Here is a 14,260-nt window from a genome sequence, read left to right on the forward strand (position 1 = left end):
TTCACGGTGACTTAATGATAAAGATTCAATATGTTGTACAGTTGTTAATTCTACTGGGGAAATGTCACATTCATAAATGAAATGGTCCTATTCCAAACCATCGAACTCAATGTTTATTTTAATATTTTACAAAATTTTAAAACGAAGAAAGCGATAAACTTATAAAATGACAAGCAAATGTGCAATCGTTGACACCCTATCTTCCTCTTTTCTGTAATGAGTAAACAGACTCGCAACAAACAGGCTTATTTGATTTTAGGTTTACATCTGTTTGATGTAATGTGAATGTTTTTCATTGTATAATGGCATCAATAATGAAAACGTTCAGAGATCTCTGTCTAAGTACACGTGACTTGATCTCCTATGACTGAAATAGTTGCCCGGAGGCGCCTCGAATCTGCCCGCCGAGTTCGATGACTTTCCCTATAAAGGGACATTTATCCACACCATCCACTCAGAACAGCTAATCGATCCCGCGGTGATCGATCGAACACATGGCAGTTTGTGCAGCGCTCTGGTGTCGCAACAGTCAAAAGTGAATGATTAACTGAGATAACGCAATGCGCTCTTGTTTGACGTGTTTTTAATGTTGTCAAGACGTCCGTGTTTACGGCGATGATATGGCAGCTCTGCGTGCGGCAAAACAAGCTTTAAGAAAAGAAATCAAGAAGCGAGTGTCTGCGATGAGCGATCAAGAGAAACTCCGACAGTCAAGAGTGCTCTCACAGAAGGTGAATGTGCTTTACGTGACAGCCCAGTCATTTAACCTTTAAGTGGCCTGGAAATATGGTGCAGATGTCACGTGAGGGGTCTTTGCATGTATATTTACATTAATGCACTTGGCGCACGCTTTTATCCAAAGCGACTTATATTGAATATTATACTATACAATAGTCGTGTGGGGCAAAATGAAAACAGTGTCAGATCAAATATGAAACATATTAAAACCGTTAAATTAGATTAGAATGTTTTGTTTATTATACCAATGGTCTAAATATTCTTCTCCTCCTCCTTCTTCTTCCTCCTCCTCTGCTTCTTCCTCCTCTCCTTCTTCTCCTCCTCCTTCTTCTTCTTCTCCTCCTCCTCCTTCTTCTTCTTCTTCTTCTCCTCCTCCTCCTCCTTCTTCTTCTTGCTCCTCCTCTTCTTCTTCTTCTTCTTCTTTTTCTTCTTCTTCTTCCTACTCTTCTTCTCCTACTCCTCTTCTTCTCCTCCTCCTCCTCTTCCTCCTCCTCCTCTTCTCCTCCTTCTTCTCCTCCTCCTCTTCTTCTTCGCCTTCTCCTCCTCTTCTCCTCCTCCTCCTCCTCCTCTTCTTCTTCGCATCTTCCTTCTCCTCCTCCTCCTCCTTCTTCTTCTTGCTCCTCTTCTCCTCTTCTTCTTTTTCCTCTTCTTCTCCTTTTCCTTCTCCTCTTCTTCTCCTCCTCCTCCTCCTCCTCTTCTCCTCCTCCTCCTCCTCTTCTCCTCCTCCTCCTCCTCCTCCTCCTCTTCTCCTCCTCCTTCTCCTCCTCTTCTTCTTCGCCTTCTCCTCTTCTCCTCCTCCTCCTCTTCTTCTTCGCATCTTCCTTCTCCTCCTCCTCTTCTCCTCCTCCTCCTCCTTCTCCTTCTCCTCGTTCTCTTCTTCTCCTCATCTTCTCCTTCTTCTCTTCCTCCTCCTTCCCTTCTTCTTCTCCTCCTCCTCCTCCTCTTCTTCTTCTTCGCTTTCTCCTCCTCCTCTTCTCCTCCTCTTCTTCTTCTTCGCCTCCTCCTTCTCCTCCTACTTCTCTTCTTCGTCTCCTCCTCCGCTTCTTCTTCCTTTTCTGCTCCTCTTTTTCTTCTTCTAATAATAAAATAATTTATTGGTAAAATTCAATTTCCATAATAGGTTAATAGATCAGTTGTTTATGAACATGTCATCCTCATAGTTATGGTGGCTCGTAGTTAAAAATGTAAGCATGTAACAAATCAGATCATTTTAAGACTTCAAATCTGCAACATTGTTATTAACAAACAGTTCATTTTGTTTCTAGCTGTTCAAACATCCGAAATACCTTTCTAGCCAGCGTGTGGCTGTCTTTCTGAGCATGCACGATGAGGTCCGGACAGACGACGTCCTTCAGGATATCTTCAAGCGAGGTAAAGTGTGCTTCATCCCCAGATACTTCAACAACAGCAGTCATATGGACATGCTTCGACTGAAAGACCCGGGGGACATCCAGAACCTGTCCCTGACGTCCTGGAACATCCGACAGCCGGGAGATGAAGACGCCCTGAGCAGAGAGGAGGCTTTGGCTACAGGTGTGGTACATTGTGGATTTGGAGGTGATGTGACAGGGAAAGTTTGTTTAATACCACTAGATGGAGCTCTCATTCCACACGTATTATGTGACCCTCCGTTTGTTTACATTTGTTGTGTAGTTGCTTGTTTACTCATACGTGAAAATTCTCTACTAATTTTCTTACCCTTATGTCATCCCAGATGTTTCATTATAATATTTTCTATAATTAATAGTTGATCTGTAATCCGAGGACTTGCTCACCTTGATCTTTCCAAAAGAGTTTTGTAACCTTAAAGAATGCCACAACAAATCAGTCAGAAATTGACTTGCATGGTTTTATATTTGTGCTAATTTATTAACTGTGGAATTACTTTCCATTTATTACTCACATTTGCAAACAAGGTGTAAGGAATTTGTCGGCATCTAGTGGGTGAGATTTCGAATAGCAACCAACGTCTCAGTCTATGTGGCCATTTGTTCAGTCTATTTGTAACAAGGAATTAAGAATTTAGGAGCTTTGTGAATTTGTGCTGTTTTATTTAGGTATTAAGGAAGTGCTTCTTAATCTAATTTTACTAACTTATTATTGATATAATTTAATTTCATATAATTTATTGAATATTGCTTAAACAATTTGTACATCCTAGGAATGTGGTTTGATTTGCAAAGCGATTCATTACGTGAGGTGAATATAAACCAGGCAGAAGTAAGTGTAAGACGGTGGACTAAATCCTCTCACCCCATTTAAATTGTTATTATAGATATTAATTATTTTGTGTGTGTGTGTGTAATACCAGATGTAGCCACTAGATCTCTTTCACAGAGGTCCTAGTAGATGCAATATTTTGATCATTTAATGCTGCACGAAACATACATTTTCATACAAATAGACAGAGAACATATCCTTGCTGTTCTTCTGAAACCTCGCTGTTTTTCAGGAAATGGAAAAAGCACTGTACAGTAAAAACACAAACGTAAAGAGCGACTAATAAAAATGATTCATATCGTCACAAAATATGGAGATACAAGGTTACAGAAGGACAGCAGCGAAATTCATAAAGGATACAGAACTATAAGCACATAAACTAACCTGCGATTTTATATTTAAATCAGAGATGGCGATAGAGACAAAAATGACAGGTCACAGATTTAAGCGAGCAGTTAATTTATTTATACTCTACTGTATGTATTCTTTGTGCTTTAAAGCAAAATCCTGTACTTTGCAGCCCTGTTTAATGTGGTGTTGTAATGTTGTTACAGGAGGACTTGATCTTATCCTCATGCCTGGTCTGGGGTTCGATAAGAACGGGAACAGGCTCGGACGAGGGAAAGGTTTTTATGACACGTATCTGGAGCGCTGCCGAAAGCACCAGCGTGAAAAGCCGCACACCATCGCCTTGGCTTTCAAAGAGCAGATTTGTACGGACATCCCGGTGGACGATCGTGATTTTATTATCGATGAAGTCCTCTATGAAGATGAGGAATGAAGTAATGTGGAGGAAAACGCTTCCTCAGTCTTCACTTGCAATGGATGCTTTAAAATGAAAGCATATTTAAACAAGACTTATCAAACCGTCACTTACAAACGGAGGCCTACATTCAAATGTTCACCTGTGCATGTTCTTTAGTTCCTGTTTCGCTTTCCTATAATGGTCTTTGCTGTGTCACATGGGATCTCTCCGTGAAGGACCAAGCAGTCATAGTACTTCACCTCACTTTTCCTTCATAATGTTCTCAGACATCATAAACAATTCATGCTTGTTTACAGGAAGTTACAGGATCTTTGCAGTGATATTATAGTTGTTTGTCATGTTCCCTGTGTGCAAGTTGTTGTATAAACGTCTCTGAGAGATGAGACCAAGATTTCTCTTTGAAAATATGTATTTGTTTGCAAACACACAATCATCAGTCACAATCATAAAGTTCCATCTTTATACAGCATTTGGTGGGTGGTTTTATTCAAAGCAACTGGATTCAAACATTTGACATTTTGTAAGTCCCTGCTTTCCTTGGGATTCGAACCCATGACCTTGGCTTTCATCACCTGCGAAATTGCAGATTTTTGAGGGAAATGCAAACAACAAGATGCACATAGTCCCAGATATAAGTTCTCTATAAAAAGGAACGAATTATATTGTGAAAGAAAGTAGACAAAAGTTAAAAATCTTCATCAAAGTTCACTGCTGGCCAGACAGAGATCAATCATCAGGTGTATGTTTACACAATCCTTATTCTGAATATCGGAAATGCCTGTACACATGTGAATAAAATACAGTTCATTTTTGAACAATGCATATGGACGGATTCATTGCGCAGCTGAAGGTTATTTAAGCCCAACACTCTTGGGGTTTCATCAGCTCAAACTGCCTCCTTCATGTAAAAGAGCTGGTTTCAGAAAAGGATTAACATCAGAGGGAATGCAGGATCACTGCACACTGATGCTCATTAGAAGAAATGAATAACTTCAAATCAAAACGCTTCCTGGATGAGTTTCACCGTTTGACAGGTGAAGCTGTTTGCATCTTCAGTTTGTTGGACCATCAAATAATAACCCCATATCTCCTGCATCAAGTGCTTGGACAGCACTTGATAATCTTTATCGCTTAAAGAGCGCTTAGCAGAATAACCAGGATCCAGCTGGCATCCGGACAGAGGGAGTCATCCAAAAGAGCGGAAACGCTCCATCAGATAACAGGAGATGTAAGGCCGGCACATCTTAAGTTTTTATATATCAATGTCAGTTCAAGAACTTCCAAAGTGTGTCAGTGGATACAGCCAAATGCAAGTAATACAGAAATACAGAGTTCTTACTCGTATGCTTAGGTCACTTATGTTAGTTTTTGCCCAAGCTTAATTCTGTCATCGTTTTTCCACCCTCACGTCATCTCAAACTTGAATGACTTTCTTTCTTCTGTACATAAAAGACGACATGTGATAGAGCGCTATACCCAAGCAACTTTTAATAAATGAACAAAACCACTGCAACATTTCTCAAATGATCTTCTTTTGTGTTCCACTGAAGACAGTCACGGAGAGGTTGTGAATGACGGTGAGTAAATGATGACAGCACTTTCACGTTTGGGTGAACTATCACTTTAACTGATGTGTTTAATATGCCAGCGTTTTTGGCCTGAAAACGAAACATTATGGTTATTTTATAGGCTGGTCTTGGCCAAAAAAAAACGTAATGAATTTACAATTATTTAATAATTATACTAGTTCATCTAGTTTGAAGATGTTTCTGTCAGACGTGGCTATATAACCTTTTGCCGCAAACAAAATGAAAGAGGGTTTTTGTGTGAGGATGAATCTTCTGGTTTGCCGCCGCCGGTGGGGAAGGCAGGCAGCTCTGGGAGTGAGAGATGAGAGCATATACAGACAGACGGCTCTGTGGGGAGATGTGCGTCCTTCACACAAAGAGCTGTGAAGAAAAGAGAAGAGGTCTGTAAATTGGGTGGGTTTCATGCATGAATCAGAGGAGCCTTTGAGACAGTTTCGTGAAGCTCAGTGGTTAAAGGGTGGCGCAAGGTCATGGGTTCGAGCCCAGGGGATTGCACATAGTCAGGAACATACAATGCAATGTAAGTCGCTTTGGATAGAAGCATATGCAAAATGCAAGGTAAATGTCTCAAAAGGTCCCCAGGAGAAAAGATTTATCATCTGCTCAGCTGACAGAGAAGTGAAGACCCTCGTGACGGCTTGAGACTGTCTGAATGGATGTTTGTTGAGAGTTAATGGGCTACTTGCACAAGATGGAGCCGGTACGCTTTTGCGATTCCAGGTTCGGCAGAGTCAATTCCGGTGGTATACTACTATCGAGTTGTTTTTGCCTCGTAACGTATAGAGAGAGTCTGTTATAATCGCTGATATTTTGCTTTATTTTTTATCTAAAATACTGGAAATTACACGGCTGACCCCGGCGTCCCAAAAGGTCACCGCCGCCATCCTGTGCAACTAGCATATTAGTTCAACAAAACATTTGATTTTATAGATTTAAAGGGACAGTTCACCCAAATTCTGTCATCTTTTACTCCCACCTCAAGTTGTTCCAAACACCAAAATAAATATTTTAAAGAATGTGGCAAACTAAACAGATCTGGGGCACCATTGACTGCCATAGTAGATTATTTCCCTACAACGTAAATCAATTATTCAAAGTATCTTCTGTTCTGTTAAGCAGAACTATGAAATGTAAGTTTTTTGAGGGTGAGTAAATGATGACAGACTTTACATTTTTCTGCGAACTTTGCAATATAGATGCTTGTATATTTCGATTATGTGATTGTTTATTGTTCTATTTTTCTTCCTGGCTTCGCGGTTTCTAAATGTACTACAGACACGAGGCTTCTTAAGAGAGCCAACTCGTCATTCTACTTCTTCAAGTTTATGGACAAAGCCATTCATCTTCACAGCAGATTCATTCCAGACTCACATTTAGATTACTAGAGAGCAATGAGAACCTTTTAAGTCAAATCTTCTGCAGCTTACTTCGAAAAAGAAGACCACAGTAACCTCATATGCAAATGAAAACGACAGAGCAGATATTCATTTGACTCATGATGTGCAACACACTTTTATTGTGGCATAATGGAGACAACAGACAATACACTTCAGAGCCAATGATTCTTATTTCATTTGAAATGATATTTGTAGAAATGAGAAATAATAAACAACTCTTCAAACTATAACAAATCTTACCCACATTAAAGGCCAAAATAAAGATTCTGTCATTGTTCATTCGCCCGAAACCTGAACGATTAAATCACTATTGTACTGTATGTTTCGCTCTTTGGATAAAAGCATCTACTAATGTAAATATAAATGTTTTCCCTTTTCTGTGGAAATAAAACGAAGATGATTTTTGCGAAGCCTCCTTAAAAGCTTTATACTCCAAACACAACTACACAAGATGCATTTGTTATAATACATTTGAATAAAAGCCAAAGGCGTCGATTGGCATCACTTTTGCCCATCGTCATGTGTAAATGTTTGTGAATGATTTCATGCATGCTTGCGCATGTTCTGAGAATAAGGTTTATTTGAACTATGGTTAAAAGTGCTTTTTTATGTTAGAGGTCATAAACCACAGAAAACGGAACCGAAGCGCAATGAGATCATTGTTTTGGAAAGTCCCTCATAGCACTTTTTAAGTTAAAGCTTATTTCTGTGCTACTAGCGTCACCATTGGTCGGCTAGACTGGTAGTCCCGCCCCAAGGTCGCACTATTGGTTGAGCTGATGTTGCGGTTCCGGCTGAATTATTCTGAAGCTGGTCATGCATGAGTAACTGTGAATAATAGTCTTTTTTTAATTGTTTTAAACATATATTTATATTGTAGTATTCCTTTTTTACAAAATAGCAGAAGCTGAAACCCATTCTTAAGATGTATTTACAAATAATTTAAATAAAAAAGCCAACAACAAAACACACGAAACATGCGCTGGATGTTTCTTCAGTCTGTTTAAAGCCTGAACAGGATTAAAAAATATACCAGGTCTGTTTAAACAGACAGATGACACCAACTAAAATGAATATTTCATTTCATTTGACATTAATTTCACCGAAATACCCACAGAAGATTCACGTTGACCCTTCTCTCTCGTGTGCAAACGTTTATGATATTTATTTTCTCCTTCGTTTCAGAACAGTTTTCTGGATCCAGATGTCATCTCCGAGATGTGATCTTACCATTTCTTTCCTCTATGGCGTGCACCACCTCCGTGTCATGGTAAACACATCTGTTAGACAAATCCTGGCAGAGAAACAACGAAAATCAACATTGATTCCTTATTTCTTGTGTGTTAAATGCATCTCGATGTTACACGATATCTGGTCATTTTACCTGGATGTAGTTGTCGTTATCAAGAAGGTTTTTGACATTTACAGACGGGCCGGGGATGGGAGGAAAAAGCTTTTTTAGGAGCCTGTAAAAATTAAAACCGTAAATGATTTCGTGAAAAGTGAAAGACTAAGGAAAATCTACAGTGGAAGGAGTCCATTGTGAATTGTAGAACATGTTTAAATAAATAAGGTCGTGTAAACTAATGCGCTGTATTCTTAAAATATCCCAGATAACTACATGTTAAGAATACAGGAAATTAAAAGATGTTACATGAGTTTAGAGAAAATGATGACTTTCAGGAAGTGAACAAAAATGAGAAAAGATCAAAGAGAAACCTTTTGAAAATGTCAAGAATAAACTCAATGGCAAAAATGAACATGGTCTTCGAATAAACCTTTTCGCAAATCGTGTTTTATAAATATTATTTTGGATGTCATAATACAATTTTTATGATCATTATGAATGTCCACATATGAAGAGTTTGCTTACAAAATGTGAAGTTTTTACAAATTTCCAAAAATATATATTTTTACTTTGCATTCCAATGAACATCAATCAAACTGCAGTTGGTTTGTTTTGATTTGAGCCGTAATAACTCAAAATACACAATAAAAACATGATAGGAAAGGTGAATGAAACTTGAAAAAGTGAAATATTCATATTTATAAACTTTGATTTGTGAAAGGTTAATAAAGAATAACGTTTTTGCCATTGCGTTATTGAGTTTTCACTCTCATTTCTCATTGTAAAGTTCTTGTTTGTTTCTTGAGAGTTCATTTTAAGTGGCAAAGAAATAATTCTCTACTACTCAGTCTTTCTGATACAAAAGAAGGCGTTTAGTTGGAAGGGACGTGCGTTACATGTGTGATGTTTACTGTCACTTCCTCTTATTTTTAACAGCTCAGTTCTAAAAAAGAACACTGGATATTTTTTCACGGTCAAGCTATTTGGGCCCTCACAAGCACGCTAATATCTGTCATGTCAGCAGTGCTCAAAAGTGCCCAAACGGTCAATGTTGGTGAATTAGAGATCGCAAGAAAGTGTGAAAATTCTTACACCAGACAGGACAGCGTGTGTGGTTGCCCTTCAAAACCTGCCCTTGAAAACACATGGTTCATGTTGTCACGTGTCAAATATTGTTAGCCTGCAGTAATAACTCGTATGTTGAGTCAAGAAGAAACAATGACTCTATTCACACCGCCTATGAACATTTGTCAAACCACAAACAAGTGTGTGTGTATGTGTTGAATTCGGTAAAAGTGGGCCGGACAATAAGACGTGAGCTTTACCACAATGTTCTTACACGAATTCATAACTACTACATGCGGTGGCTATCAATCGCAGAAGAAAAGGCATAAAATGATATTCCACTTAAATAAACAAATAATATGAGACTTGCTTTTGAAGAATCCTGTGCATATACAGTACCTATTACTTATATTTATACCCAGACTCTGTCGCGCGCCATAGTTCACATCTGACAAACACTGTGTCTGTTCCTCGACTTAGCCGAAACAAAAGTCATATAGAAAACAGGAAGATTCAGAGTTAACTTCTCACCCAGCGCTTGTCATTTTAAGACAGTCTGCTTTCAACCCTTGTCACCCTTCGTGTTTGTCATCGAGTTTTGGAAATATCTAACCGATAAAAAGTATTAAACAGTGCTTGCCATCTTATCATTTATCAAATAAATGATCTGTGTTTTACATTGGACGGTGAAATTGGACATACGAGGTTTCAGAAGGACATCGACGATGTTTAAAAAAGCGACGATTTGTAAAAATATAATCACTTGGTTTCAATATGTGTGAATGTGCTATTTGATGCATTGCATTTTTTTCCAGGTCTGTATTTTGCCACATGTTTTGGCTTCTTAAAAGCTTTTTGAATTTTCCTTTTTTTCATGATTCAACCTATATGAATAAGCCACCTCCTGTTGAATTCCTGTGTATAGACCACTTTGCAAGATGTAAACACGGGTCCAGAGGCACTTCCTTTTTATTGATGTATTTCTCAAACCATCACCGTTCATAATGAAATCTTAAATGTATTTGTTTAACATTTTGATTGTAAATGTTCTCTTGCTTACTTTTTGTTCATACGTTTGTGTAATGTTCAAAAACAGGATTTTTTTCTGAACCAGCGTTGTTTATGTTATCCGAAGTGGTATTTTATTCTTTATCATTACAAGTGTTTGTGTCTCAAACCGCACGCTCTTGATTCTGTGCTTTCTCTGTTTTGAACTGGATTTCTAATTGGCCAAAACTTGAACTGCGCTCATCTCTGAAAAGACACGTATTTCAAGCTACGGTTGCGTGATCAGTCGTTCTCTTTGGCTGCTGTATGTGGTCAGCATATAGTGATAAACTCTTATTTTTTAACGAGAAAGCCTGATGGCTTCAACCGATGCGTATGCCGACATTTAGCATCCGAACATTATTTCATCATACATTTATCCTCTTGTCATTCAAGTGTGAGCTTCTTGCTTCTGCACGAACACAAACGAAGATATTTTGAAGAATGTCGATAACCAAACGACACTGACTTCCGTCGTACGAACACAAAACCACAGAGACAATTCTCAAAATATCTTCTTTTGTGTTCCACTGAAGAAAGAGTCCCATTCAAGGTTGAACCTGACTGTTGTCGCAATAATGCAACTATAATCCAGCAACACAAAAGCATTATAGAGTTAATAATACTGTACCTTTGACACTTGCAGAGCAACATGACGGCCAAAAGAAGCATGGGAAGAACAAAAGCAATGACTGTTATCACCCATGGATTCACACGGTACTTGTTTTCAAACGGCCCGACCTCTGATTCAAGAACAGATGACAAAACCAACTGTAAATTCTACGTGTACAACCCGACTAAAATCTTTTTTTATTTCGATTTGATGTATGAGTATGGTATCAGTAAATACACCTGCTGTGAAAGGTCATATAGGGAGAATATTACACACATGTTTACGTCAAGTCAGAACTACAGTCATTACGAGATTCTGAACGTTCACGTGCTCATCGAAATTGAATATCACATCAGAACATTTCAAATGTATTTATGCGTCTTGTCATCATTTGGTTTGAATAATTTGGGTATTTTCAATTTAGACAAATATGTCAAGTTAAACAAATGTAAACATATATAAAATCATATATGACAAACATAATGAATACTTTAACTAAGAATTGAATATATATAACATCTTAAATCAAACATTTACTTACCGTGAACGCTGCTCCAGTCACTCCAGTGAATGGATTCACCGCAGATGGTAGATTGCTTAACTCGGACTTGAATGGCATACGTCTTCGTCACGTCTATGTCTTGCTTAATGTAAGACAACTGGCCATCTGGCAAAGTAACCACCTTTAGACAAAACACACCGTTACAGAGTCTTGCATTTGTGCACAAAATTGTGTAAACACGTAAATGTGTTTAGCGTTCATACTTCATCGTTGATCTTTAACTGATGCTTGTAACATCTAAGGTTCGCAGAAATGTTTTTCAAATATGTCCAGTTGATTTCTAATTTCGTTTGGTTATTTGAAATCCTTATGTCGTCTGGCGGATCGGGCTTTACTGAAAAGAACGCATTCACATTTAGCTTCATACAGCTGTTTTGCTTCAGGTTGTGGTCTGACTGCAGTTTTTCTTACTTATGTTGTCTGTGTGAAACTTCTTCCCAATTCTGTACGAGAGCGTTGGAAGAGAAATGTTGACTTTCAATATGAATTCTGCCTGTTCGTGCATTACATGGCCATGGCATTCAACAGCTTCCTTTTCCATGATTTGAGAACAATTTAAAATCTGGAGTGAATTGTTATAGGGTACGCTAATAAAAAAATTAGAAACAGAAAATGAATCTTTGAAAAAGGACGAGACCACAAATCCCTCAACGGATAGTTCACCCAAAAATGAAAATTCTGTCTTCATTTACGAAACCTGAATACATTTCTTTCTTTCGCTTTGTTGAACACAAACAACAAACACAACAACAAAATGATATAGGTTTGAAACATTTTGAGGGCACGTACATGACAGAATTGTTCGTGTGAACTATCCCTTTAAAGTCAAGTGACTAGTAAAGTCATTTAGATTGAACTTTTTACAAATTTAAGGCATTATTTTAAGTGCACACTTACTCAGCTGAGTACACTGCATTTTTAGTAACATTGGTTATACTCCAAAAACAGTGGATGTCATTTTTCATGTTCATCATACAGGTGATCTTCTCGAAGTTGAAATCATGAAGTGCTTTTAAGAAAAACAAGACAAAGTTCAAACGACAAACAAAACCAAGATAATTTAAGAAGTATGTGTCAGCAAACAGAGAAATGGTTTACTAGGTGGTTGGTGATGGTGGGATTCACATTCTCTGTCATTGGACAGATTTGGACAGCAAAACTTCACAACCTCAGAACTGTTCTTGAGAAAAACCTCTGCATAGTACTGGAAGGACAACGTGAATTAGTGATTTATAAACATAAATGAGCTATCCCATCAAAATTCTTATTACCATATCTTCTTGGAAACAGTCATGTTCTTCTTCTTCATCCTCCGTACCTTACAGTAACGACCAATGAACAATACACATTTTAATCTGCTGAGAAATTATTTCTACCTGATAGCCAATCATAATTTTCATTTTTCATTACACGGATATCGTGGCAAAACCTGCTAGAGTAATGATATTATCACAATATCTATTTGAATATTTTAACAAATAGTGCTATCGGCCAAATTCATCTTTTTCATCTCTCTGAATTATCTACTATATTTTAATATGTCTTAAATAACACTGTATTAATTATCACAGTTTTAATATTATGGTTATTTCCAATACCTGTATACCGTGACAGCCCAAAGCATATCAAATAAATTGAAACATTTCTAATAGATATCAGAGAAGAATCAGAGAATCACTCACCAGTATCATTTGCAAAGGTAAAAGACGGCGTAGAAATGAGCGCAGATATAAAAATGAAAGTGAAGAAAGCGACTCTTGGTAAACGCTCTTTACAAATCATCTTTTTTGAAGAAATGCTCTATCGGACAACCTTTGACATTCTCTGTGCCAAAATGTCTATGGACAGAAGACATACAATATGTCAACTGTGGATTTGTAAATGTTACATCGCAACAAACAATGATTAATAACAAAACAACAACGCCAACTTGACATGTGCAACACTCAATGATGTGTAACAAAAACGTGTCATGTTGGTTGTTACCCGTTTAAAACATTAGATGCTTTCAATCGATATTACTGCTTTAAATAAGTATCATTAACATTGGATGAAAACACGAATTCTTTCACCTTTACTCAATCTTGTGAATGGTGTTCATGTGAGCCATGCGACAGCAGACTTCCCTTCGTAGTGCGCTGTTGTAGCTTGAGAGAGGAAACACAGCCCACTCTTTACTGGAAGGCGTTGAGCCAGGAAGCTGAAGGGGGAGGTATTAGAGACGACTGTGGTTGATATGTCACAAAAAGCTCGACTGGGAGTCTATCTGACTCATTAGGTTGTTTGATGAGTCTGATGTAAATGAATAAAAGTACAGATCTTGTACAATCACTTTAAGGAAGTTCTGAGTTTCTTAATGAGGTCAAGCAACTCAAATCGGATGTTTTTTATGTTCCAAACATTTAAACGTCAGCCTGGGACACGGAGGAAATTAACACGACACACCTGCCGGTCGTCAGCATCCGAGGCTCCTTACCGCTCTACATAAAAAGCACAGGAAGATGCCACAGGACGAGGATCGTCTCCAAGGCATGAACCGTGTGTATTTGTTTCTTTCAAGGAGACACAAGTTGCTGACGACCGGCAGACCCGACCCCCGACACGACACTCATCCACACCACCCGGAGCAACCCACAGAAGAGGCGCACCCAAGCTATTGAACTTTCCCCACTGGCTGCTGCACCCTTCGACCAAATACAATTTTCCTTATGTTGTTCCAAACCTGCATCCTATTCATTCTTTTGTGGAGCACAAACAAGTTGCCTTTGCTTTCTAAGAAGAGTTGCACAAAGAGACTTAATTCATAGACGTACACAACTCTCTCATTATTCTAGTCAACGACAGCTTCTTTAACGTTCATCTTGAAAATTCTGCTTCGGAAGGAGCACAATGTTAGGTTTTAGGAAAATGCATTG

The 14,260-nt window shown here is 38.2% G+C and overlaps 2 protein-coding genes across 5 annotated transcripts; one reads left to right on the forward strand and one right to left on the reverse strand.

The window, feature by feature from the left end:
• Window positions 1-454: 454 nt before the first annotated feature.
• Window positions 455-4,193, forward strand: mthfs (5,10-methenyltetrahydrofolate synthetase (5-formyltetrahydrofolate cyclo-ligase)). The gene is made up of 3 exons (XM_079453766.1): window positions 455-731; window positions 2,004-2,271; window positions 3,513-4,193. The coding sequence occupies exons 1-3, from the start codon at window positions 621-623 to the stop codon at window positions 3,737-3,739; spliced, it is 606 nt and encodes a 201-aa protein (XP_079309892.1). The 5' UTR covers window positions 455-620; the 3' UTR covers window positions 3,740-4,193.
• Window positions 4,125-13,805, reverse strand: LOC306892583 (cytokine receptor common subunit gamma-like). 4 transcript variants are annotated; one of them, XM_079453730.1, is made up of 12 exons: window positions 13,418-13,805; window positions 13,028-13,183; window positions 12,617-12,663; window positions 12,444-12,549; window positions 12,243-12,354; window positions 11,757-11,932; window positions 11,549-11,679; window positions 11,325-11,466; window positions 10,802-10,913; window positions 8,095-8,176; window positions 7,941-8,004; window positions 4,125-5,673 (listed from the first exon to the last, which is right to left on the reverse strand). In XM_079453730.1, the coding sequence occupies exons 2-12, from the start codon at window positions 13,125-13,127 to the stop codon at window positions 5,507-5,509; spliced, it is 1,239 nt and encodes a 412-aa protein (XP_079309856.1). In that variant the 5' UTR covers window positions 13,128-13,183; window positions 13,418-13,805; the 3' UTR covers window positions 4,125-5,506. The 4 variants fall into 4 exon arrangements, with proteins under 4 accessions (XP_079309856.1, XP_079309857.1, XP_079309858.1 ...); XM_079453731.1 differs by lacking the exon at window positions 13,418-13,805 and having other exon boundaries at window positions 13,028-13,226; XM_079453733.1 differs by lacking the exon at window positions 4,125-5,673 and having other exon boundaries at window positions 6,799-8,004.
• Between the last annotated feature and the right edge of the window lie 455 nt (window positions 13,806-14,260).

Source organism: Barbatula barbatula (genome assembly GCF_947034865.1).
Source record: "Barbatula barbatula genome assembly, chromosome: 1".
NCBI classification, from domain to species: domain Eukaryota; kingdom Metazoa; phylum Chordata; class Actinopteri; order Cypriniformes; family Nemacheilidae; genus Barbatula; species Barbatula barbatula.